This window comes from Urocampus carinirostris, chromosome 15 (genome assembly GCF_059441175.1).
Source record: "Urocampus carinirostris isolate Australia breed hairy pipefish chromosome 15, RoL_Ucar_1.0, whole genome shotgun sequence".
NCBI classification, from domain to species: Eukaryota; Metazoa; Chordata; class Actinopteri; order Syngnathiformes; family Syngnathidae; genus Urocampus; species Urocampus carinirostris.
The window spans coordinates 31,457,582-31,484,956 of record NC_142363.1 but is presented as its reverse complement, the minus strand read 5'-3'; the positions used below and the strand labels follow the sequence as shown (position 1 = coordinate 31,484,956).

At 42.4% G+C, this 27,375-nt stretch overlaps 2 protein-coding genes across 3 annotated transcripts in view; one reads left to right on the top strand and one right to left on the bottom strand.

Annotated features, from left to right (window-relative positions):
- The window catches only part of brf1a (BRF1 general transcription factor IIIB subunit a), a 102,292-nt gene that overhangs the window by 3,454 nt on the left and 71,463 nt on the right, over positions 1 to 27,375 (top strand). For both annotated transcript variants that reach the window (XM_088355057.1, XM_088355055.1), the window contains 5 exons: positions 3,533 to 3,752; positions 5,125 to 5,205; positions 8,930 to 9,103; positions 11,366 to 11,397; positions 14,056 to 14,128. In XM_088355057.1, the coding sequence (XP_088211183.1) occupies positions 3,572 to 3,752; positions 5,125 to 5,205; positions 8,930 to 9,103; positions 11,366 to 11,397; positions 14,056 to 14,128 (541 nt within the window). In that variant the 5' untranslated portion in view covers positions 3,533 to 3,571. The remainder of the gene's footprint in view (positions 1 to 3,532; positions 3,753 to 5,124; positions 5,206 to 8,929; positions 9,104 to 11,365; positions 11,398 to 14,055; positions 14,129 to 27,375) is intronic.
- On the bottom strand, positions 16,107 to 25,035 carry LOC148352159 (BTB/POZ domain-containing protein 6-B-like). The gene is made up of 4 exons (XM_088355058.1): positions 24,264 to 25,035; positions 21,221 to 21,311; positions 21,030 to 21,148; positions 16,107 to 17,788 (listed from the first exon to the last, which is right to left on the bottom strand). Exons 1-4 carry the CDS (start codon positions 24,686 to 24,688, stop codon positions 16,756 to 16,758), a joined length of 1,668 nt encoding a protein of 555 aa, XP_088211184.1. The 5' UTR covers positions 24,689 to 25,035; the 3' UTR covers positions 16,107 to 16,755.

Below are 27,375 nucleotides of genomic sequence, written 5' to 3'. Positions count from 1 at the left end.
CTTTCTTAAATGCAATAGTTGTACGCACTACTCCTCTTTTTTCACCTGTAGCAACTTTGGTGCTTGCACCGACCTTCTTCCGAGGCATAATTAGGAGTTAAAACACTCCCTTCACCGTTTTTGAAAAACGAAAGCAGAGAAGGAGTGCGCGTTGCCGTGACAACAGTTCTTCACGAGGGGTGGGGGCAATCTACACTCGTACGCCGCTCAGCATCGCCCCTAGCGTACCCGGCGTTTGAACTCCGATTTTTTGAACGAAAAGCGAAGCAAGAATTTCTTGAAATTTTTGGTCGAGAACCGATTTATTCGAACTGAGAGGCGTTCGAAAACCGAGGTTCCACTGTATTTGTTTTGTATAATTAGTATTAATTTGTAAAATGTTCCTCATTGTTTCGCATGTCATAAATGTCTGTTCAACTTCAACATATTGGCAAATTGAACCGTTTAGAACAGGGGTCAGCAACCTTTTCGGTGTGGAGTGCCACTTTCAAATGTCCTTGTAAATCGGTGTGCCACACCAAGATTAATGACTCGCACAAGAATTTTTGTACAGTGAAACCTCGGTTCTTGACCATAATCCGTTCCAGAACCCTGTTCGAAAACCGATTTGTTGGATCACCGAAATCATTTTTCCCATTAAAAATAATCTAAATCGTTTTAATCCGTTCCAACACCCTGAATGTTTACCTTGAATGTTTAACGTAAAGCTAACCCAGGCTAATCGTACGTTCGCGTTATCGTAATCTTCCGTGCGAAAGATTGCGCTAACATGAATGTGTAAAAATAAAAAAAAGGATAAAGAAAATAATTATGAATAGGATTTCTTACCTTTGTGGTGGTCAGCAGAAGGCGCAGGTGGACGGTGGGGAGAGGAAAATCATCAACAGTTTTTCAACCTCTTCCAAAACTTGCGGCCGTTGCTTGCTTATAGCACTCACTCCCTTAGCCACATTAGATTTCACAGCCTCCTTATTCTTTAGAATCGTACTGATCGTAGATTTAGCCATGCTGTATTCCCTAGCAAGATCAGACACTCGCACGCCTCCTTCATATTTTGCTATTATTTCTTTCTTAAATGCAATAGTTGTACGCACTACTTTTCTTTTTTCATCTGTAGCAACTTTGCCGCTTGCATCGACTTTCTTCGGAGGCATAATAAGGGGCTAAAACACCCGTACGCCGCTCAGCATCGCACCCTAGCTTACGCACTCGCGCATTAACGGCGTTCGAACTCTGATTTTTTGACCGAACAGCGAAGCAAGAATTTTTCGAAAATTTTGGTCGGACTCCGATTTGTTCGAACTGAGAGGCGTTCGAAAACCGAGGTTCCACTGTATATCCAACAGAGCTGTCGTTTTACCCCAGTCCACATGGATATACATTGAAATCGTATAACTCACCAATTTTATCTTCCACTATTCTTGTTCATCAACAAACTAAAAAATGAATGTGAGCAACATGTGGAAAGGCCTGTAGACAGCCATGACTTCAACCATTCTTCATCAACAATGAACTACAATCAAAAAACAAGTGATATGGACAGTTACCATAACATTTATCAATAAAATTTTATTTCAGAAACTATCAAAACATGCTATGCAGTGAGCAATGTGATAGCTTGCTTCAGTGGTGGTGTTTTTAGCAGTGACAAAGGTTTTCAGGGTATGTGTTTGTTTGCCGTACCTGGACACAGCGCTTTTAATGTCTCTGCCTTTCCAGACTCGTCCTTGAATTTATGTTCATGATTCGTTTCGTAATGACGCTTGGCGTGCGAGGTACAACGCTCTCGAGGCATAATGCACAAACAACACGGTCATTTTTTTTGCACAAAGCCTCAGTCATCTGTCCACGCTGGCTGAAAGGAACGAGAGTTTTTCGCTGGAGGAGCTGTCGTGGTTCGTTCATTTATCGAGTGCCGGTGTTTCTGTGGGAGGGTTTAAACACAGATCACTCCTCTGCGAGGCAACGCGCAGACACACGCTCACACACGGCGCAGAGGGGGAGGAGGGCCGCAACAACACAGTGCGCAATAAAAATGTCTAAATTTCAGGTAAAAACGCGCATTAAAAAATATAAATATTACTTTGCCGTGCGGTCGCGTGCCACTGGTTAACCCCTCGTGTGCCACTGCTGATCCCTGGTTTAGAAGAACAAGATTAAGACTATTGTATTTAGATTTTATCCTCTTAACTGACAAATATATTTGCATTAACATTTAAGCGGTGCAATTGTCAGTAAAACGTGCCGACAATTACTAAGTTAGTTCAATCCTTCTGTATATGTAAAGCACTCTTTTGTTGTATCTTAAATATCACTCGAAAAAGCAAAGAAATAAGCAAACCCATGCTGAATTTAACTCCCTCAAGCTATACAGAGATTTGTTGACACCAGTGTTCCCTCTAAACTGTGCACAAAAATGAGGGCTCAAAATTACTAATTAAGAAGCGACTTAAGTCAAAGTTACAGTGCATGAAGGTCAAAATACACGGGTTCCCCTGACGTTGTGTCCTAAATGCGGTATTTTGAAGTCGAGTAGAAGGAGAACGAAGTTGAGTAAAGTTAGTGGAGTTTGTCGAGAACCGGCTTCTTCAGCTCGGCTCACTAAAAGGAACCGGCTCTTTCAGGTCCTACACGGCTCTTCAGGTTGTTTTTGCTTCTTTAATCCCAACATGACCAAATATGATGTAAAATTATGCACAAAATGACTTAAAGGAAGGTGGGAATAGTACAAAAAAGAAAAAAATACCAAAATAAAAAAGTAGTGAAAAGCTGAGAAAAAAGAAACAAAAGGAAGAGAAAAAAGAAGGAAAAATTTAGAAAAAAAAACAGAAAAAAAGAAAAGAAAGAAATGGAGGAAAAAAGCAAATAGAGAACAAAAAGAAAAAAGTAACAGCTCGGAAAAAATAAACACAACGAGATTTTTTTTAAAGGAATTTAAAAAGAAGTAGAAAAAAAACATGGAAAATAGAATAAAAAGTTTGTGTTGCATTCAAATAATTTCCAATGATATCAAGTGAATCTTGTTGCCAACATTGTACTTCTACTAAAAGATGTGATTAAGTACAGTTCTGTATCTTACAACCGACTCAATAAGCCCCCAAAAATGTTAATATTATGCGCCAAAATATATCAGGAAATAAAAAGAAATGGATATCTTGGGAAAGAATTGTAAGAACAAACGTTTGTAGGTCCTACAACCTTTGCAATCGTACATGAGTCAATTCATTCAAAAGAGAAAAATCATTTTGCATTGCCGGAAACTCAGCAAAATGTAACGTGATGTCAAGTTTTGGACATGTTTGATCATTAATTATCTTGCCACACTTGGGATTGCCGTTGCTCACAGTTGTTTCAAGCGTTGCTCACCGACTTTGTGTGAACGCTCAGACCCGTAAGGAAAATTCGAAGGAACATTGGTTGACACTGCATGTTTTTCTTTTAACTTCTGTTGTGATTTTGTTGTTTTTAAACAGGAATTGTTTGTCACTTTGCCGCCTTTGTGGTGTAAACGTTCATTTAAAATGTCCGACAGTGTGAAGGGTGCAAGAAGGCTCCCTCCCGAGCGGCCAAGATGAGCCCGACCTGCAAAAACTGCGGAAGTTCCGACGTGGATGTGGACCATTCGCGTGGAAATGCCGTCTGCATGGCCTGCGGGTCCGTGCTGGAGGACAGCATCATCGTCTCCGAGGTGGAGTTCGTCGAATCGGGAGGAGGAGGCTCGCTGGCTGTCGGCCAGTTTGTGTCCTCGGAAGGTAGGAACAAAAGAATTAGGGGATCTGAAATGTCATATTATAGTGCCGTTACCATCTCCCTTTCATAAGGACATTTATAAGGTATACAATAGTGCACAGGTGTCAAAGAGGCGGCCCGCGGGCCAGATCAGGCCCGCTAAGGGATTGAAACCGGCCCGCGAGACAACCCTCAGAGAAGCACAAGAGAAAAACAAGTTGCAGGTTGAAATATGTTAATTTGATGTTGCCAAAGCCAGGTGCCTCGAACAAAGACGCTGTACTTGTATTTCTTTCTCTCTCTCTCTCTCTTTATCTCTCTCTCTCTCTCTCTCTCTCCTGTGTTTCTTGTTGTCTATTGTTCTATTTGTTTTGCTCAATGTTTGCCTCCCTGCCATTGATCTCTCTTTCTCTCTCTCTTTTTCCTGTTCTCTTTTCTATTTGCATCTCTATCTCTCTCTCACTCTCTCTGCCTCTGCCCATCTCTCCCTTGCTATTGTCTGTCTGTCTCTCTTTCTTGTTTTCTATTTTTTGCCTCCCCACCATCTATTTCTCTCTTTCTTTCTCTCTTTTTCTTGTTCTCTTTTCCATTTGCTTCTCTCTCTTTCTCTCTCTCTCTCACCCCTTTCCCCCCACTCTCTGTCTCCATCTCTTTCACTCTCCGTGTCTCTTTTTCTCTTCCTTTGTTGCTCTTTCTCTCTGTCTTTTTAACTTATTTTGCTCTAACTTCCTTTTTTTCCTTTTCTATCCTTTCTCTTTCTCTCTTCCTACCCTTCACGCTTTCTTTTATCTTTTCTCTCTGTCTTTCTACTTCTCTTTGGATTTCTTTCTTTCTCTTCCTTTCTTTCCCCCTCTCTCACGACTTTTTATATTTTGTTTCTCACGCTCTCTCCCTCTCTCTCTTTCTTTCTTTGTCCCGCCCTCTCTCCTTTTCCCTCTCTCGTTCTCTTATTTATTTATCTCTCTTTTTCTTTCTCTTTAATCTACTCGTCCGGCCCCCGAGAGAACGTTTGTTCTATCGTGTGGCCCCCGAGTTCAAATGACTTTGACACCCCTGGAATAGTGGGTCAACGTGCCCCAAATGAATCATATGGCTAAAATCATGAGATTTTCCTCTAAAAAGCCATTTTTTTTATCGGACTATTCAGTCTTGAAAAAAAGACTTATAAAAGTACCCGATACACATCCCTCAAAATCAAATCAGTAAGCTGTTGTCTGTACCTATTGGCCGTCATCTCGAACGTTGACCACTACATGTCTCCACGTGGCATTGTATGTTATTGTAATTCACCAACTTTTCGCTGGAGGGTGCTGTTGTCATCGCTATTGTGACGTCATGTCATTACCGAGCCTGACGGTGGAGCCATTTCACAGATTTGCTTGTTTGCGTGTGCAGGCGGCAGTAAACTTCCTTCGTTTGGAGACGGTCATTTGGCCCACGCGGGAAAAGAATCACGAGCGCAGACGCTGTACAGAGGTAAAGTGCACAAACTCACTTTTTTTCCACTACAGTAGACCCTGGGATACGTCAAGGATCCATTTTGAGGTGGGGATCGCGAAGTGCAATTGCCATATAGAACCCTTGGCACCCTGGAAATAAATGTTAAAATAAAAAAAATAAGTATCAATGCATAATATACATGCATATGATTTAATAAATATGTATGTAAAAAAAAATGGTGTGACGTGAGCTCAGCTGGTCTAGTGGAGTAGTGGGTGGATGCAGAGGCAGGGAGACTGCAATGGTGGAGTGCAAATGAACCTCATTTTAAAACTTTCACTTCGTAAGATTTTTATTTTTTATTTCCATTATTAATCTGATGCTAATCACCATGCAATTAAGCAAGGGTAGCAATTCTCCTGCCTTCTTCATATTTCTTCACAATTGCAACCTTTGTTTCCGTGGTTGTCATATTTTTACCCTTTGAAAATACCCTTTCTCTGTCAGGACCAGAACGGAGACAGGACCCACTTGCGTTGCGTTTCTCAAGTTTTATTGGAAGAAAGAGAAAGGGTTGCGCCCTCGATCCAGTGATTGCCGCACGCGGGAAGCAGGTCGCTCGGAAACTCTGATTGTTCAGATTCAGATTCAGATTCAGATCTACTTTATTGTCATTCTAGTACACGTGTATACAGAACGAAATGTCGATGCATCTGACCCCCACAGTTTCCTTGAATGTACAGATATAAATAATGTTGTATTGTATTTTGGCTACGTATAGTATTTTACCATAGTGCCGATAGTGCAAGAAGAGTAGCTAACCAGATGTGCAAAATGGGCAGTCAGGTTAACAAGTCAGGTACACAGTAACATTAACACTGTAACAATAACGCTGTAATTACAATAGTGCAGAGAGCAATGTGCAAGGAGTGGCAAGCTATAAAAAAAAACTGCCAGTAGTGCAAAAGTCAGATTAGCAGCCGTTTAGATTTAAGTTAACTATATGTTAGATTGACCATTTAACAGTCTAATGGCCAGGGGGACTAGACTATTGCGGAGCCTGGTGGTCCTGCACCGCACACTGCAGTACCTCTTCCCAGAGGCTAGCAGAGTGAACAGTCCATGATGGGGGTGAGAGGGGTCCCCGGTAATGTTTTTAGCATGGGATAGGCAGTGCTTCTGGCCAATGTCCTGAATGGAGGGAAGTGTAGTCCCGATTATTTTCTCTGCTGTCCTCTTTACCCTCCTCACACTACCCCAGTCGGTAGCGCTGCAGCCTCCACACCACACAGAGATACAGCTGGTCAGGATACTCTCTATGGTGCCCCTGTAGAATGTAATGAGGGAGGGTGGGGGCAGGTGGGCTCTCCTCATCCTCCGCAGGAAGTACAGGCGCTGCTGTGCCCTCTTAACCAGTGATGCAGTGTTCACGGACCAGGTGAGTTTGTTTGTAATGTGCACCCCTAGGAACTTGATACTGCTGACAACCTCCACAGCCTTGTTGTTGATGCAAAGTGGGGCATGGTTGGGCTGGTTTTTCCTAAAGTCGACAATGATCTCTTTAGTTGTGCTCCGAACGCGGAAGTGGATCTTCTGTGGCGAGCGATGGTGGTGTCAGTAGCCAGGACAGAAGAGCAAAAACGTGGTCGTGGTCTGAAGCGAGTCGTAAGCCAGAATAGGAGAGAAGACGTGGTCGGGGACAAAAAGAGGTCGAAAGCCGGGACGGGAGAGAAGACTTGGTCGGGGACAAAAAGAGGTCGAAAACCGGGACGGTCGAGTAGACGTGGTCAGGATCAAAAACAGGTCGAAGCCGGGGGACAGACAAGCAAAAAACGGGACAGGTGGGAGTCAGGGTTGAAAAAGGCTTGCCTAGTGTTAACTGAGGTTTGCAGACGGACTGACAAAAGGGGACAGACAGGACTGGGTACAAATACTGATCGGGAGCCAATCAGAACCGGCGGCAGTTGGCGCCAAAGGAGCGGGCACAGCTGAGTCACATCAGTAACCATGACATTCTTCGATTGGCTCCTTATTTTCAGTAGTAGTCTCGATCATCGATTTAGTTACAGCCATGCAAGGATAGCCATTTACATGCCTTCTTTGTATTTCTTGATCATCCCAGGCTTTGTTTCCATGGTTATCATCTATTTTCTTTTTCCCTTTGCGACCCGCTGTAAATGAATACATTACAAAAAAATTATAGTATTGTATCATTGATTCGCAAAGTATTAGAAAATCTCACAAGATTTATAACTGAAGAGGGAGAAGGGCATTGTGGGAAGTAGGTCAGCCAATAGCATATGCATATTTCATGAGGCCGTGACGCAAAACAATAAGAGAGTAACATTCCATATGATGTCAACTAGTAGCATACAGGCATCTTCGAGTCGTAACATACAAAACCTTTTGTGCATGCAAAATAATTTTATCATTGATGCTGTATAGAGGGGAAAATGCCATAAGGAGGGGCCAAGTGAAAACCTCATAGGTTGGGAAAGCTGTATTCCTGGTGTCTACTGTATTGTCCTAGGACTTGCATTTTCATTGGTTGAACAAGTACCGTAAATTCCGGACTATAGAGCGCACCTGATTATAAGCCGCACCCACCACATTTTCAGAGGAAAACCGATTTCGTACATACACAAGCCGCACCTGTATATAAGCCGCATGCGCCCACGTTAAAAAATGGTAACACAAACATTAAATTTATCCAGACCCGACTTCAAGTCGCGCGGTTGAAACTAAATGTCCTTCATTGAAGTCCACAGTCAAAAAATCACAGCCGGCAAAATGAACGGGAAATGATACCGGTACTTAAGGTTTGATGCAGACCTGCAGAGTCCGGAGTTTACCCGTTTAAACTAATCAAAGGAAAAAAAGTCTATATTTCCAAAGGTAAGGGTGGGAAAAATATATATCCACTATTGTTCGCCGCGACAACAGGTCTCACTCACCTTTACCCCACTTCCCGTCAGCCCGCGTTTGCTCCGCCCCTCTTTTTTAATTCGCAAAACATATCAGAATAAGTTTCTCAAATAAATACATTACAAATATACAGGTGCAAATACATATTACACATGGGTTACACATATTTATAAAGAAAGACGGTACAGCGAGAGAGTTTTCAAAGCTTTAATAATAATAATCTAACTTTCATCCGGGCAGTTAATGGTAGCAACACGCTAGCAACACAGTAAACGGGTCTGTTAAAAAAACATACCGTACTTGTAAAAATCACGGTAAACCGTCCTCATCTTCCTCCTTAGAACTGAAGCCATCAAAGTCGTCTTCCTCACTGTCGGAAAGAAACAGCGTCATATAGACGTCGTCCCACGTTCCCGCAGCCTCACTCGCGCGGTCACTGTCGCTGGTGTCCCCTTCTCTCTGTCACTTTTCGCAACCCGTTGGTGATGGTGGATTTTTTCATGCTGCCCCACGCTGTCAGGATCCACTGGCAGACTTGCGAAAAAGTTGCCAGTTTTAGTGAAAGATTTCTCGCCGCTAGTCAAGCCAAGAAGTTGCAGTCTTCCTCTGTGCATATATTCCACCGGTCTAAATCTTACCCTTTGTACTGGAGCGCCGCTGGCGGCCGTTAGAAAAATGACATCAATTGGCCGCATCACTGAATAAGCCGCAGGGTTGAACGTTTGGGAAAAAAGTAGCGGCTTATAGTCCGGAATTTACGGTAATCCAAACACACTTTAAAATAGGATAAATGCAAAAAGGCGCTGCCTCAGTTGTGTTTTTTTTTGTTTTTTAGCCAAGCAGCACATCGCCGTCCTGGGCAACCAGCTTCAGCTGAACAAGCATTGCCTGGACACGGCCCTCAACTTCTACAAAATGGCCCTGGCCAAACACCTGACCCACGGACGCAAGTCGGCCCACGTCATGGCCGCCTGCCTCTACCTGGTGTGTCGCACCGAGGGGACGCCGCGTATCCTTTTGCGGACTTTGCTAAAACGAGGTGGGCCGAAAACACCGTTCTCCCGAGAAGATGGAGGAACTCCGGAGATATTTAAAAGCGGGATTCATATTAAAAATATACTCAAACGTCAACAATAAATCATTTCGTCGTTTCAGGGAAAGAGAGATGTACCGTATTTTCTGCACTATAAGGCGCACCTAAAAGCCTTTATTTTTTCAAAAGCTGACCATGCGCCTTATAATACAGTGCGCCTTATATATGGATCAATATTAAGTCGCAAAGTCTTGCAACTAACTTGCAGCTGCCGACTAGATTTTCCTCCGAAGGCGAAGTCGTCCGCGGTGTATGCTGGGATTTATTTACCGGCGTTTCATTGGCTAACCAATGTCTCAATCATCATTTGAATCAGTCACTATTGGCTAAAGTTATTCGGAGGTAAAGGGGGCGGATCCTTTTGATCATTTACAGGCTCACATAGGCTAAAGGGGCGAAACAAAGCCTGCAATTGGCCGAAAAAGATGAATGTAAATCACACGTTGGGTTGCACTACGGCATAGAGAAAACATTTTTTACTATTCTGTATTTGTAAATATTTGACTCTCCTGGATTTACTCCACTCACGGTTGTAAGAAGACCATGGTTACGTATCATTATTGAACGTGATGGCTGCAAGAGAACTTAGGTGAGCTATGTGGATTTATATTTTCCCGGTATCTTGTTTTAGAACGACCTTGATGTTTCTGTGATGAGTCTATTTTTAAACTCAATTCAATTCAAAGTGTTTATCGTCATATGCACAGTAAAGAACCCCGTTTCCCTGCACAATAAAATTCTTACTTTGCTGTCCACACAGTTGCCAGCAAAAAATAAAATGGAAACTAAGAAATGTTTGGCATTTCTTGAATCCCAAGACTTTAACCTTCCGAATAATATTTGGATAATTGCTTCTTTGCAAGCTTTGGGAATGTTAAGGGGGTAATAAGTTGGACTGAACTATCTGACTGTTTTGTCCACGTTCCCGTTGTAGCGCCTTATAATCTGGTGCGCCTTATGTATGGAAAATATAGGACCAAAAACTATATTTTCGGGGTGCGCCCTATAACCCGGTGCGCCTTATAGTGCGGAAAATACGGTACATAAAGTTTTATTTAAAAAAACTATTATTTTTATTTTACAGGAGATGGCGATGTACATATCTATAAGTATACCTCCAACTTTCTTGACCGCCCAGGGATTCATTTATTCATTTAGTTTCTTTTTAAACCGTTTTTTTCTATCAATATTTAAAAAAATATTAAATTTTATAGAAAAGTTAGGAATTTAAGGATTGGGTTTTTGTTTAAGTGTAGAAGTAATACTTTTCATGTTTTTTTAATAGCTTTTTATTGTAATAAGTAATCCTTTAAATGCAAGACAATTATCAATATATATATAGATATAGATATATGTATATATATACACACAGGGTTGGGTAGGGTTACTTTAACTGGATTACTTTCAATGACTTTTGGATGACTCCAATACCAAATATGCTAATAAAAGACAAAAAAAAACTGAATATGAATAAAATGATGACTCACAACACGTGGTAAGCTTTCTCTCCTGGCTTTGATCTCCGGCAAAACTAACATAAAATGCGACAGAAACCAAATGAAAATAATTCCAAACAGCTTGCCGACATCATTTTTGCTGTTCCATGGATTCCGTTACTCCCCAAGCCTGCAAAAAATTTAGTCATTTTATTCATATTTAGTTTATTTGTTCTTTGATTAGCATATTTGGTATTGGAGTAATCCAAAAGTAATTGAAAGTAATCCAGTTAAAGTAACCCTACCCAACCCTGCCAGTGGATGAGATTGAAGTCTAATGTGACCTTAACAAATGGGTGACACTCTTAAACAGTGTTATTAATGATCCTAAATCACTTTTAGTGAAATTATTATTTTAAATAACAAGCCAAGCGCTCTGAACCTAAAACACCCCAGATCATATCTTACAATAATTGGTGAAAAAAAAATAGAACATTTCGAACCGCTACACCCTTAACACTAAACGCCTCTAAAATAATGCCCACCAGAGGGCGCAACAACTGCACAAACGGAATCAGACCGTGTTTTTGCAAATGACTCGCTGTTTTGATATCGTTACATAACAACGTCAATATATAGTAGAGATTTGAACATCACAATGTTACAAAAAAAGCATCAACATTTCATTCAATGGCTGAATGGTTTGCATTCACCGTTTTCTGACTTAACAGTTGCGGCGCAGACATGTTGTTGGACCTCAGCGACATCCTTCAGGTATGTCGATCTCGATCGCCGTGACTAAACATGAGTCAATTTTCCGATGAGTGCGTGTGCGAATTCCGAGACACAGCTGGGTCTCTGGGTGAGGGTATTTGCACCGGAGCAGCTGTCTGGCTGGAGCCCCTCCCGCCTAACATGCCCACTAGTGGCATGCGTGAGTGCGTGCCATTACTCAGGGATGACTCAATTAATGATGCGATAACGTCACAGAAGGTATTTAACACAGAATCGGAAGACTTTATAGCCTCATACTCAGTCGTTTACACATTTTGGGCCTCCAGTTTAGCATGCAGTGTTCTCGTTTGCCCGTGTCCCTGCGTCCTAGACGCATCATTTTTGCTGGCGACGCATAGTCTCAAATCAACGCAACTTTTTTGACACAAAATTGTCATTATTACCCGATTACATTTATTTTTAAACAAAGATTTACCGCACTCCAAACTTTTCGTCAGGCAGATCCGGCAGATGTTGTTTTGGTCTCGCGGTTCGAGTTTTCGTCTGCACGCTGTAAAGTTGACTGTTTTTGGATGTGTATTTCTCAGACTTCCATGCTATGAAATTAACCTGTTTTTATATTTAGGAATATAAAAACCATCAACATACACATGGTCACGTTTCAAAGATCAGTCTAATTCCATTTTCTTTGTAAATACGTTTCTCAATTTTATTTCATTTTATTGTGAAGTCGCGCTTATGTGTGACTTCATTTCCTGTTTATGTGTCAAGAAAATAAACCATGCCTACTGACCGATTGGGGGGAGCTCGGCCAGGGAACTTGGGAAGATGGCTGCTCGGCCGTGCCCGCTCCATTCGCGAAGGAGGTTAAAACCTAAATGAGTGTTTTCATCTGAGTAATTCTGCCAACAGAGAGTTTATATCTTGTATATCTCTCACAACGCCGATCTCGAGTTGTGTGGAGAAAAGTCCGTCTCTTTTTGGAGAACCGGCTTTTTCGGCTCAACTCATTCAAGAGAGCCGGCTCTCAAACGGCTCACTTCCTTTGATGCATTATATTACGAATTATTATGTTGTATAAAGAAGTTAAGAAAAAAAGGAAGTATAAGAATAGAAAATGAAAAAAACAGGTTTGTGGTTATCCCTTTAATCGGAATATTACTAACAATAATTTGATGCAGAAAATGAACTTATAATTTGATGATTAAAACTGAATGAATACATAGATTTTTATTATATATTTGTCACCGATTTACGATTTCAACCTCGATAACACTAAATTTTGGGGACCCATAGATCTCTGTTGGGACCCATAGATTTTTGAGCATGCGAGTCCCCGGGACTCATCACTTTTCACAGGTAAAATGAACACTGAGCATGTAGGATTTCCTGTGTCATTGTAATTTCCTGATTGTTCCACTCCCTCTGACTTTTTGTGCTACTCCTTGTGTTAAGCGTAACTTCCTGTTCACATACTTTTCTACAGAAACGCGGACAGGACCCACTTGCGTTCGTTTCTCTCAGTTTTATTGAGAAGGAGGAAAAGGTTTGCACCCACAATCCGGTGATCGTCGGTCAGGGGTAGCAGGTCGCCCGGAATGCTAAAGTGGCACTTCCAAGGCGAGCGAAGTCAGTGTCGGGAGCGGGGAAAAGCAGATCGATGGCCGGGACGGGGTAGCAAAAACGTAATCGAGTTCAGAAAAGGGGTCGGAGCCGGGAATGACACAGGAATGTGGACAGGAGAAAGTCGGGGTCAAAAAGGCTTGCTTAGCGGGAGCTGAGGTTCGTAGACGGACTGACAACGGGTGACAGGAAGACGGGGGTTTAAAAAGAGATAAGCAGCCAATCAGCGTCCGAGGCAGTTGGTGCCAAAGGAGCAGACTCAGGTGCCCCGCATCATTAATCATGACACTTCCATGTTAATTCCTGTTCAATGTCTGTTGTTATGTACCGGTATTTTCTGAAAGTTTTTCTGTGAATTACTATTATTATATTTTTTTGTAATTACTTTATGTCCAACTGTGTTTTTGTGTTACTTCCTTTATTTCAATTCATGATCTTGCGCGACCCTGTTTACGTTTTCACTGTGAAGGTGTTACTCGGTGTGTTACTTCCTTGGCTAGAGTGTCACATCCCGCAAGAGGAGCAAATAGTAAACAAGCATTCAACATTCCAGGCGGCATGTAAATTCCTGGCCGCAATTCTTCTCTTAGAATAGCAGCAGTCTGCGGAGTATTTATGCGGGGGGCGTGGTGAGAGACTGACCCTCCGCCACCCAAACATTGTGAAGTTCCAGAGATCTGAGGCCCTTTTTTTTTGCAAGCCTTCGCTGGCGTCTGCCTCCGGGTCATGGCGGCGGGCGCCGGGTGACAGAAGTCAAAAGGACGCCTCGTGTCTTTGTCATTCGGCCTTTCACTTTTCTGAGACTGCTAAAGGGGGGTTCAATTAAGATGGTCGGGGGGAGAGGGGGGTTATGACAAGGCCTTCTGGAGGGCGTATGCGATGAAACATCTGTGACACGCACACCTGTCACACACTGAGATCATGGATAATGGGATTAAACCAAAGACGGGACGAGCTGATGAAACCACTAAACTAAAAAGATGACTGAATGTCTTTCATTGCCATTGTTTATAGACATCATTTTTTCCCCCTGTCTTATTTCATCATTGATGTCCTAAATCTTTCTCTTTCCAGGTGAACGTGTACACTCTGGGAAAAACCTTCCTGGCGCTTTCCAAAGAGCTTTGCATCAAAGCTCCTGCTATAGGTATTGTTCACCAGTCAAACACCTTCAAATACAATGTCTGTACTGCATGCATGTAGAACAAGGAAGGTCATAAATCACCTGATTATTTTTTTTCTCATTGATTTGAGGACACATTAAACAATTAAGGACCATGATCAATTATGTTGGGTTCTAAATGCTGTGTAATTATAACTTACTGGTCTGTCACTAGGCATTTTTCCTGATCTATTTTGGTCTTAATGATTTACAACCACCTTATTCGATTTAATGACGAAAATAAGTGATCACAATTTAGGACACACGTTAAACAATTAAAGAATATAATAAACAATTTCAGGTGGTAAATGCTGCTTAAATACATCTTACTGTCCTGACATAATTATTTAATCTTATTGGTATTGATGATTTAAAACCACCTTTTTATATCTTTAGACAGCCAGAAAGCAGATAAATGGTCAAAATCTAGGATTCATATTAAAGAATGAAGGACTATAATGGCTGATTTAGGGTGCTAAATAATGGGTAAATACACCTTACTCTCCTGACACTTTTCTTGCTTCCCAATCGGTTATAATGATTTATGACCTTAGTAGATCTAAAGACAAAAAGAATGCACGAATAAGTGGTCAACATTAACGATGCATATAACAATTATTATATATTATTTTTTTGTGCAAAATGCGGTTTAATTTTATTTTAGTGTCCTGACACCTTTTGTTTCCTTACTGGTGATGATTTATGACCACCTTATTAATTCTCAAGTCATCCAGATTAAATAAACAGTCAATTTAGGACACATATTAAACAATAATTTATTCAGAGGACTAAGTTCTGTTTAAATGCATCTTACTGTCTTATATTATTCTTGTTTCCCAATTGGTATTTATGATTTATGACCACCTTATTAGAGCTCAGGACAGACAGAATGCAGAAATGTGGTTAAAATATTAAAAATCAGTTGTCTGCAGTACAGATAAACTTGTTAAATGTGCCACGTTTAATTTGACGACGTGTATTTTGAGGTGTGAAGGGTTTTTGGTGGAGGGTAGTTGTTTTTTGGTAAATGATTTAGGGCAAGTGGAATGTTTAGTTTTTCTCTTAGATTAGGAATTTATGATTGTTTTATTATTTTAAATCAATTTTGCAACAGTCTACCTTTCGTTTTACAGTATTATACAGCTTTAATCAGTTTCTGAAACTCATGACAAAAAGTTACAGGACACCAGGGCAGACAACTCTGAAAAGTTGCCTGCCTCATTTTTCCCAACCTGAAACACAATAAGACAACTCATCGCAAAAAAACAACAACAACATTGTTGCAAAGTATTAAGGATTGATCATCAGAATATATAATAGAACAACACTTTAATATTAAGTTCATTCTAAATCTACTTATAACATTCATTGCATGTATATGACATCACTGCTTTCCATCTTCCATGAGTATATTTTTACTAAGTATTTACTCATCTTCATTCATGCAATGTTTGCGTTGCGTCGTCTGCTACAAGCCACGTGAACTCCTCTTTCTATGATGCTTTTAATGTACGTTTACGTTTTGTATCGTCTTCAATTTTGTTAGCTTCTTTTGAATCTTCTGGAGCTGAGGTTTTGGCCTGATTCCTAACCATTTATCAATTTTTCTTGTGTTCTCTGTGCGTCTACATTGGAAAATGATATGCAAATGCACGACCTTATAACGCTCGTGAAAGTCCGGAAGCACAGAGTTATTCGATGCAGGCTTCTGATTGGCTGCCGAGTATGCAAATTGGCAAATGAACCGAAATTCAGAAACTGAACGAAGATTTAGAAATTGGAATAAAGCAAACGTTTGATTTGGGGGGAACAGATTTTTTTTTATTTCTTGAAAAAGTTGTCGGCCACCCGGGCGGAGACGTTTTGTAAGTTGTTCAACGAAGTCTTTCGAAAAAGTTGACTAAACTCTAATTAGCGATTATTGGAGAGATATATCCAATCACACACACACACCACACAAAGCCACTTGTGAGAACTTTTATGTCATGAACTGGTACATAAACATTTCTTTACACAGCATCAAGCCGTTTTAACAAATATTTTTCAATGAGAACAAAATCCAAACCTTGGTGAGGGTGCAGCCTCAAGTGCAAAACAGCAATAACCCTAAAAGATCCTCCACCACCTACTGTAGATCTTTCTAATGTGAACATGGTCTATTTGGTGAACTGGACTGCAGTTGCTTGCCAAAGCTTTGTTAGAGTTGGCCGGGAGAATTTGTTTCTCTGTTGATTTGGGAGAATTCTGACTAGGTGGAGAAATGTGGTTAGAAGTAGATTCTGATCAAAGAAATCAGTGGAACGTATAAGATGATTTTGGCATCAGGGTTGTAGATGTCTTGGGTCATGTTTACTTGATTTAACTTTGGTTAATTGTCTTTGTAGCTTTTCAGTTGAAGGTGGTATCAGGCCAAGTGTTTCCTATACTAGTTTGTCTCCATTCAAATAGCAAAGAGCCAGTTTCCCAATTTAATCCAACTTGAGCGTGGTCCAGTTGTGTCGTCGACATTAGAAGTGTTTAAATAACAAAAATAAGCTTAAATTAAATAAAGTTCCAGCAAAGTCTCTTTCCGATGCTACATAAGAGGATGAATCCAGTCCCATTTAAGCGTTTCATGCGTAAAAGACGAGCTCGGGGATCTGCCCTCCCTGCACGCCGGTGCCGTTGGTGCTGTCCGAGGAGCACTGGAACTGGAAGGTGACCTTGCCGCACTGCACCTCAGTCATGCCCTCCTGTCCAAAGTAGCTGAGCTCGTTGCCGTCCAGAACCACGCTGGCCGTGTAGAAGGTGTCTGGCTCGATCTGGACCGGGTGCTCGAACCAGACTGGGAATGTCCCGCTCGATCCGTCCGAGACGAACTTGGTGTGGCGCTGGGCCAGCATGGCGCCCTGTCGCTTGAGTTCTATGCGGGCGCCGTACTCTGCCTTGCCGCCGCTGGATCCGTACAGGCCCAGCCCGGTGATGAAGATCCGCTTGTCCACGGCAAACTGGATGCTATCGCAGCGGCCTCGGTAGCGCCACTGGTTGCTCCGGTAGGCCGAAGACTGGAACCTGTGGCACCTTTGCGGCGACAGACCCGTCCTGGCGCTCGTAGGAAAGTCCAGACGGGGTTTATTAGCGGCAGTGTACCATAAGAACATGTTGCGCGTCTCTTCCAGGGTAAGGATGTCGGATTGCGCCGCCCCGTCGGCGAACTCTTCTAAGCTCATGGCGGGAATGCGCACCAGAAAAAGCGCCTTGCCCAAAACCTGTCGCTGGTTCTGGATGCTGGGCACCAACCCCTGCCGCTGGCACTCGGCGGCCGCCCAGTTGATGACGGCCTCGAAGACCACCGCTTCCTTGGCGTTGAGCGTCTCCCGGCGCAGGATAATCTCCAGCGTCTGCGCGTCGATTTCGCAAAAACCTTCGGAGCGCAGGGCCAGCTCGGCCTGAGCGTCGATGACCTCCCAACAGCGCTGCGTCAGTTCGGGTTCCTCGAACAGGCGGCTTTGGGAAAGCAGAACGCAAGCGTTTTTGGCCTCCAGGCTCGTCTCCAGGAAGTTGACGCAAGCCCGGGCCAGCGCCGGGACGATGTACTTCTTGGCGGCGTACAGGGTGGCCAGCACCGTGTCTGCTTCCAGGTCGATCTCGTCACTGTACATGTACCTGGAACATATATTTTTTTCTAAATGTCATCAAGTACAAAGCAGGAAGTAGAAGTTGCTGACAAGTATAATAAGAACAACCTCGGAAGTCGTAGAAAATACATCAATGGATTTTGAACCTTGCAAGGAGAACAGCAGAGGACCCAAACCCGAGATAAGAAATTCCAACTTGTTCTAAAAGCCCTCTCTGAGCCCTTTCATTTTATTAAATTATCTAGGTTAGAAAAGCAGACCCACTCTAGAGGGTGTGGAAATCGGAAGAACAGCAAAATAATTGTTTTTTAATGAAAATGATGTGAAACTGTGCCTAACAGTATAAATAACGAACAACATTGAATTATACTGTAGTAGTGAAAATAACAAACTGGCATCTTTTGCAGGTGTTCAATGTCAAAAACAGAATAAACGTATCAATTGTTCTATAAGATAATGTATCCTAATAACAAATATTATCTACACACTACTATAGTACACATAAAACAATCCAAACTAGTCCGCTGCCCTCTAGTTGGGAAAAATTTTGGCCTGATTGGGTTTTTTCTGTGGTTGTGGGCGGAGCTTATGTACAAGTAGTATCGGTATCTGGTATCGCTTCCCGGTATCAGTGAAAAGTAGTCACAATTCTGCTATACCTTCCGAGAAGCGAACTATTCCGATGTTCACTTCCCATCAAATGAACCACGGCAGCCTCCCAGCATGCTTTGCAGCACTGCAGGTTATTTTTAACCTTCTGCTCTCAACATCATCGTCAGGCCACCATTTTTTTCCCCTAGATTGGCTGAACAAAGAGCAGCAGAAGAGCCGTAATTACAGACAAGTCTTGTTGGGTCCGGATGAGTAATGACGGGCTTTTGAAGTCTCGGTGTGTGGAATCCTACCCCGAGCTAGCAGTTATATTGTTCCCCATTGAGTCGTTTGTCCAATTTTGTGGAGCTGCCGAGTTGAAAAGTTTCAGTCGGACAGAAATTTTCTCCCGGTGCCATCTTGCAGTGTAAGGGAGTTGAAGTGTTTTATTCAGACATTAAAGGCGGAGAAGAGGAGCGGGCAGTTTTGCCGATGGTGCACATCTAATCATTGGGCTGAGGAGTAAATTATTCATACCTCAGAGCAAAGAGAGAATTTTTGGGTCACTTTAATATAGTACATCCCAGGATAAAGGAACCCCGCCTTAAGGGGATGTTCACTTTATGGTGTGGAATAAGATTTGTCAGCCTTTTATGGCATTTTCCCCCACTATATAACATTAACAATATATTATTTTGCTTCCCAAAAAGATACATAGGTAGATACTTAATTCATCCCCGTAGGGAAATTCACACTTCCAGCAGTATCCTTGTGCTACGGAAAATACACACTGTAATAAACATGGGGTAATATGCAAATGTGGGGGTGGGGTTTAAGGTGGGCTTTTACTCCCCCGGGTGGAGTTAAAGAGCTTCATGGCATGAGGAAGAAATGATCTGTCTGTCCGTGGAACAAGACTGTGACAGCAGGAAAAAAAATCTGCACCTCTTTATGGTATTTTGCCCACTATATGACGTCAATAACAAATTATTTTGCATACCAAACATGTAAAATTCAAACATTGTGGTGTTTATGCGTATGAGTTTTCGAAGATACTCGTCTTCTATTGGTCGACGTTATATAAAAAACTGGTCTGCTATGAAAATACAGACATACTATTGGCTGAACTCCCTCCCACAATGCTCTTCTCCATGATATTTGAGTTCTGAATCTTAAATGCTTCAAAAATAATTTAAAAGTCGGTGATATTTATCTGCTATGGGTCCCAAAGCTTGCAGCTATGCTTAAGATAGAGGAAGAAAAAAACATGATAACCATGGAAAGAAAGCTTCAAAGGTACAAGAATCAATACCCTCGTTAAGGAATATGATTGTAATCAATCAACAATTGGGACTATTATTAAATAATGAAAGCAAGGTCATTTACTAAAAGCATGAGAATACTCGATAGTGGGGTTTTTTTGTTTTCTGTTGTTTAATAATACTCATATGATAGTAAGTAGTACCGTATTTTCCACACTATAAGGCGCACCGTGTTATAAGGCGCACTTTCAATGAATGATATATTTTTAAACTTTTTCCATACATAAGGCGCAACCCATTATAAGGCATGCTATAAGTGCATGCTGGTTTAAGATCAGGTAATTGTGCAATTTTGTAATTGTAATCCTGTGCAGTGTTTCAAGACATTTTTGTGATTAAGGGCGTCATAAATAAATGTGACTTAACTCGACTTGGCTACGGTAGAGGATGTAGTTACGTTATGCAACCGTTAAATGGTGCCGCGCTAAAGGGAATGTCAACAAAACAGTCAGATAGGTCAGTCAAACTTTATTAATAGATAACAAACAAGCTTTCCACAACTCTATTTACTCCCAAAATGAATAAACAGCCGTTTTATTATTGTCTCTGAGGTAAAGCATTTTCGTGACACATCTTTGAACAACAGCAAGGCATAACATTTTACTTTTCCTCCATTTAGTCGACACGCAAAAAAACGTCCGATACTGTTATGGTAAATCAAACGTTAGTGCAATCGCAATATAGTGACACTCGTAATGTGCAAAAACAACAAGTGCAAAACAATAACAGTAAAGCAATAACATAATAACTGTAAAATGTAAAACGTTGTAGCGGGTTTTACATAATTCACCCGTGGAACCATTGTTCAGTTAGCGAGTTCCTAGGGGGACTCTTAATTCTGCCGGCTCGAGCCACTCTCGTGTTCGATTCATTAATGTTGAACTCTCTCGCTGCTGCTCTATTCCCGTGTTCTACTGCGTGACCGATCGCCTTGAGTTTAAACTCTGCGTTGTAAGCGTGTCTCTTAATAGGAGCCATTTCCGGGTCTTTATACAAACGCACAAATAAAAGAGAATCGTTGTTTAATATTTCCCAGTATGCACAGCGCACTTCTTCTTCTACGCGGAAAATGGAGTCGGTGGCTGCCTACCGTAAGTTGCGAGACCTTGTAATTCAATAATGATCCATAAATAAGGCGCATAATCAGCTTTTTTTTTTAAAAATCAGATTTTATGTGCGCCTTATAGTGCGGAAAATACGGTACTTACTATAAACTAGTGTTATTTTAATGTTTTTATCTGGGATACTGGGGGTTTGGGAGGCATAAGCTAATTACCATTAGCTTCTATTTCACCTTACAATCTCCACCTTAGAACAGATGGGGTGTCTACTGTATAACTCTCCATAGGCACTCACTTGAGCAGGATGAGGAAAGCGGCAGGTTCCACATCCGGGATGTGGATGTCGGCCTCATCCTCGGCAAGGTCACTGTAGAACATGGCGCAGAACACGGAGCTGCCCACAGCCAGAACGTACTGCCGTAGCAAAGGAGAAACGTTGAGGTCGTCGTTCTCTGTGAATACCAACTAGCTTTTTTGTCGGGTTACCTTGTGTGCCGGAACCCTCTGTGAGCATCCCGGAGGGCCCACAATAAAGTGGACGTCGGCCATCAGCTCGTTGTTGAACATCAAGGCGTTCCTTCAAAAAGAGAGATGTTCAGGAACAATTCACGTGAGGCACAGCCAGTGTTCCCTCTAGAAAATCTAGCCAGCGCACAAAAATCAGGGCTCAAAATTACTTATTAAGAGGCGACTTAAGTCAAAGTTACAGTGCATGAAGGTCAAAATACACGGGTTCCCCTGACGTTGTGTCCTAAATGCGGTATTTTGAAGTCGAACGAAGTCGAGTAAAGTTAGTAGAGTATGTCGGGAACCGGCTTCTTCGGCTCGGCTCACTAAAAAGGGTCCTAAACGGCTCTTCAGGTTGTTTTTGCTTCTTTAATCCCAACATGACCAAATATTAAGTAAAATTATGCACAAAATGACTTAAAGGAAGGGGGGAATAGAACAAAAAAGAAAAAAATACCAAAATGAAAAAGTAGTGAAAAGCTGAGAAAAAAGGAAACAAAAGGAAGAGAAAAAAAGAAAGAATCATTTAGAAAAAAGCGAGAAAAAAAGAAAAGAAAGAAAATTACAGGGAACATCGGGCACAGCTATATTCCAATATTGTCAAGTTGACAACAAAAGCTAACTGCAGAATGACTTCTACTAATATTAAATACCATTTTTTTAAAGTACTGTTGAAAGAAAAATATTTATAACCCTAAAAGCATGCAAGTTGCAAATCAATTGTCAAAATAGGTCGTTTTGTACTTTTAATTAAACGAGCTACATGCATTCATTAATTGTATGAACTCCTTATCATTTTACCTGTACATTTGTTTAAAAAGAGTCGAAAATATCTTAACCCTTATCACAACAACAGAGGATCGTGATTGGCCAGAAAAATACAGTAGACCCCCACAATATGGCAACCCTTTCGGTTTCGATGAAGATGTTTGGCATTTTCCCCACCATACGGCATCAAAAATATTTATTTGGTGTGTTAAGTCTTTCAGACGCTTGCCTGCTTTTGTTGGACATCATGTAAAATGTTGGACTGCTATTGCTTTGAGTCACGACGTCATGAAAATTCCAATTTGCTATTGGCTGAACTACCGCCCACAATGCCTTTCTCCTCTGAATCTTGTGTTGCCTCTTAAAGACTTTGAGCATTTGCGAGACGACTGAATTTATATTTTATTCTGTTTTAACTTGCAGTGATGTTCAAGAGAGGAGTTAAAACATGTCAACCAGCTTGCGATCATGAAGAAATATTAAATAGGCACATAAATCACTACCCTAGGTAAGGTGCATGGCCATAATTGACGAGCAGGACTACTTTTTAGAAATAAGGCGACGATTAAAGCAAGGTCATTTTTTTTAAAGGCATTACAATCCTCACATGTAGAAATCACCTTTGCATCCACCCTTTACTCCACCCGACCAACTCAAGTAATGTCACACCTGAGGTAAATCAAATTTCATTTTCAGTGTGTATCTAAAATGCTGTTTAATCATAAGCACATATTACACATTAGTAGTACTTACTATACACTATGTTGTCATTTTAACGTTTTTATCTGCTGCGGAATGCATCTGCTATGCATTACAATAGGTTTCTACCCTCTCCTCACTCTGTGAGCCCATCCTTGGAACAGATTAACGTCATACTGTATCTAAAATGTCAATACAGTCCTGTTGTTGCCGCATCACAACCACCGATTGGATCGTTACTCGCCATGAAAACATTCCTTTTGGTTCAGGCGCCTGGGGAAAAACATGTTATGCCTATAGATTACACATAAGTAGTATTAACAATATGGTGTTTTAATGTGCTTCGGAAAGCTGCTGTGAGTAAATTTTACTTTGCGATCTCTACCTAAGGACGGATTTATGTCGTATCCCGGGGGTCTAAGTCACAGGTGTCAAACAGGCGGCCCGCTGGCCAGATCAGGCCCGCGAAGGGATTGAATCCGGCCCGCGAGAGAGCACTCAGAGAAGCGCAAGAGAAAAACAAGCTGCAGGTTGAAATATGTCCACTTGATGTTGCCAAAGCCAGGTGCCTCTCACAAAGACACTGTACTTGTGTCTCTCTCTCTCTTTTAATTTTCTATCATGTCTTTTCCTCCCTTTTTTTCTCTCTCTCTTTATCTTTCTTTGTTTCTCTCTCTCTCTTTGGCTCCATTTCTTTTCCTTTGTCTCTCAGTCTCTTTTCTATTATGTCTTTCTTCCTCCATCTGTCTCTCTTCCTTTTTGTCTCTCTTCCTCTTGTCTATCTCTCTAGCTCGATCCATTTATTTTCAATTATATTATCTCTTTCACTCTCTGTGTCTCTCTTTTTCTCTTCCTTTGTTTCTCCTTGTTTCTTTCTCGCTCTGCCTCTTTTAAGTCAAGTCAAGTCATTTTTAATTTTATAGCCCTTAATCACAAAGAGTCTCAAAGGGCTTCACAGGTTATTACACAGACTATTTTTTCAGACTATTATTACACCATCCCCTGATCTGGAACCAACATGAGGGCAAGGAAAAACTAAAAAAAAACCTCAACATGGGGAAAATGAAGAAACCTTGAGAAGGGACCGCACATGAGGTATCCCCCCTTCCAGGACTTCCATTTTTCCTTTTCTCTCTTTCGTCGTTCTCTCTTCCTACCCTTTGCGTTTTCTTTTCTCTTTTCTCTCCTGTGTTTTTCTCTTTGGATTTGATTCTTCCTCTCCCTTTCTTTTCCCCCTCTCTCACGACTTTTTATCTTTTGTTTATCACGCTCTCGCCCTCTCTCCTTTTCCCTTCCTCTTTCTCTTATTTCTTTCTCTTTAATCTACTAGCCCGGCCCCCCCGACAGAATGTTTGTTCTATCGTGTGGCCCCAGAGTTAAAATGACTTTGACACCCCTGATCTAAATTGTCGATACGATCCGGTCTATGCCACATCACCACAGCCTATTGGATCGTCGGTGGCCAGGAAAATACTCCTTGAAAAATAATGTTAACGAGCATATAAATCGATGAGTTTAATGCTAGAAATCCAAAGTGTTTTCCGAGAGTTGGCACCTTTCCCGGAGCGTGGGGTGGCTGCCCTGCCAGCTGCGGGGCTCTGCGCTGTTGTTGTTGCCGCCGCCGCCGCTGCTGACGTGTTGACGCTCTCCAGCGGCCGCCGCAGTCGCCGCGCCTCCGTTTTCCCCGCGGCCCGTTATCTCCCCACCGGCCTGGTTGACGGCCGCAGTCGCCGCCGTCACCTCCTTAGTCGCCGCCTTGTCGGCGTCCGCCACCGTGGTGCCGCTCGCCAGGTTGCCGTTGCCGGCGGCGCACAGCTCCGCGGCCATCTTCCTGTGCTTGTCGTGGGGCGGCAGCGGGAGCTTCGCCGGGAGCCCGGCGAGCTTCTTGGACTTTCTGAGGGTGTCGGGCAGCAGAAGCAGGCAGCTCAGGCACCTCATGATCCGGCCATGATGCAGCAGCCGGCAGTCCGCCGTTGGCATCGGCACGAAAATGGAGGGGGAAAGGGGGGGAAGCGATGCGATGATGGCTTGGGGGAAATAGTGTTTTTTTCCCCCGGAGGTTTCAACCGTGTCACCCCGTTTCCTCTACGCCGATTTGTAAACGGCGTCCGCGGTCAAGTTTACGCCAGCAGCGCATCTAAAAATATCCTCCCGGGCCTTCGACGTTCTTGTTTATCGTCGTCCTCCTCCTCGTCGCTGCGTCGTTTTGTTTTCCACCCGGAATCGAGGTCCTAACATCGGGTTACTCCGTCCCGGAGCTCGACGGTGGTTTGTTATGGAGAGTGGTTACTTTCCAAGCTGTGATCTTTATTTTTATTTTTTTTCCCTCTCGTCTCCTCCCCGTTTTTTTCCCTCCGCCCCGCCCCTCTTTTTCCACCAATCATCTTAAAGCGGGTCTTTGACGTCACCTGGAGCTAAACCTCCGCAGAATGCGTCATGGCGCAACGCGCACACGAGTGCTCCACCTCCGCGGAGTGGGTTAGGGCTGGAGAATTAATCCGCAATTTCTAGTTTTGAATAGGGTCGTCTTTTGAAGTGAGGAGATCACCTGAGGGCTGGAAAGAATAGAAGTTAAAGTCACTGGAAATAAGTGACCTAGATATCTTTTAGTCTCTTTCTCCATGGGCACGATCGCAATGATGACAAAAAAACAAAAGGAGACCCCCGTTTGAGGTGGGGATCGTAAACTGGAAATTGTCGTAAAGCGGGGGTGCAAATATAGGGTCACTATATTTTATACCTTCTGGACCCAAAATAAAATGGTCGATTGCAGAGTTTTAAGGGGTGCAGAGCAGAACATTGTTTTAATTTCCCATAACATGTAAATTCAATTATGATAACATCCATCCATTATCTGCACCGGTTATCCTCAGTAGGGTCGCGGGGGTGCCGGAGCATATCCCAGCTATCTTCGGGCAGTGGGCAGGGGACACCCTGAACTGGTTGCCAGCCAGTCGCAGGGCACACAGGATCAGACAATTCGCTCGCTCATTCACACCTAGGGACAATTTAGACTGGCCAATGAACCTGACATGCATGTTTTTGGAATGTGGGAGGAAAACCGGAGTGCCCGAAGGAAACCCACGCAAGCACGGGGAGAACATGCAAACTCCACACAGGAGGTTTGATCTCACGACTTCGGAACTGTGCCGCACTAACCACTGCGCCGCCGTGCTGCCCGACCCAGATATCATTTAGACTCTTTCTCCATTAGCACGATCGCAATGAGGACAAAAAACAAAAGTTGACCCCCGGTATCTGAGATTATTCCGTTTGAGGTGGGGATCGCAAACTGGAAATTGTCGTAAAACGGGGGTGCAAATATATGGTCACGATATCATACCTGTCAAGCTCCAGGGTTCCATGCCCGTACAAACTGTCGTATTTTCCCTTACAAATACAATCTTACACCATTTTTTTTTCAAACGTGTTTATTTATGTAGTTTAACATGTTATATTGTACATCTCATCTCATCAGCTGCACCGCTTATCCTCAGTAGGGTCGCGGGGGTGCTGGAGCCTATCCCAGCAATCATCGGGCAGTGGAAAGGGGACACCCTGAACTGGTTGCCAGCCAATCGCAGGGCACACAGGGACAGACAACTTGCTCGCTCATTCATATTGTACATGTGTTTCTTATATCATTCTGTACATATTCTTAATAAATGATGAAATTACAATTGTTGCTTAATTAGGCAGCTACTTTCACGTCGTTTTTGCAAGCAACACAATACGAATGTTCCACACCTTTCTTCGAAGCTTGTATCAATCCCTCGTATTGTCCTGACATTTGCTCCCATTCTTTGTGATGCTAGCCTCTTCCATTTAACTTACAACTTTTTAATTCAGGTTCGGCCATTGCAACTTGATGATTGTATCCAAAGAAAATTCAAAACTATGTTGTAATGTAGGCCTACTGCTCCGCTTTCGCTTTGTTCACGTGTGATCGGAATGATGCATGATGGGAAATCCCCAGGAGGCATGCGCACAGTAGCATCAAACCGCTCGCTTCGTTTGCAACGAAAAAAAACGATACCGAGATAGAGGCTACCGCGGCGAACTCGTTTGACTTGGTTGATTTGCCGTTTGGTGATCGTCGGTGTATACCGGATGGTACCCATCATTGACTTATTTGCGTTTTTCTGGACAGATTTTCTTGTACGTCGTACACGTCTTAAAATACATAATAAACGTACTTTGTACGGCAAAACGTACAGGTTGACTGGTATGCCTTCTGAAGCCAAAATAAAATGGTCTATTGCAGGGGCGCTTTTATGTTGAGAGCTTTAGGGGGTGCAGAGCAGAACATTGTTTTAATTTCCCATAACATGTCAAATTCAATTACGATAACATTTTCTTTAAAATATTGTGCTAAAGGCTTTTCATTTTATGAATGCAGTTTTAATTACCATATTTTCCGCACTATAAGGCGCACCGGGTTATAGGGCGCACTCCGAAAAAATCGTTTTTGGTCCTATTTTTGACATACATAAGACGCACCGGATTATAAGGCGCTACAATGGGAACGTGGACAAAACAGTCAGATAGTTCAGTCCAACTTATTACCCCCTTAACATTCCCAAAGCTTGCAAAGACGCAAATACGTGTCGAGAACACGTGCGGATGCGGTGTCCGTACGATGTCACTCAAATGCATCGTTCCAAATA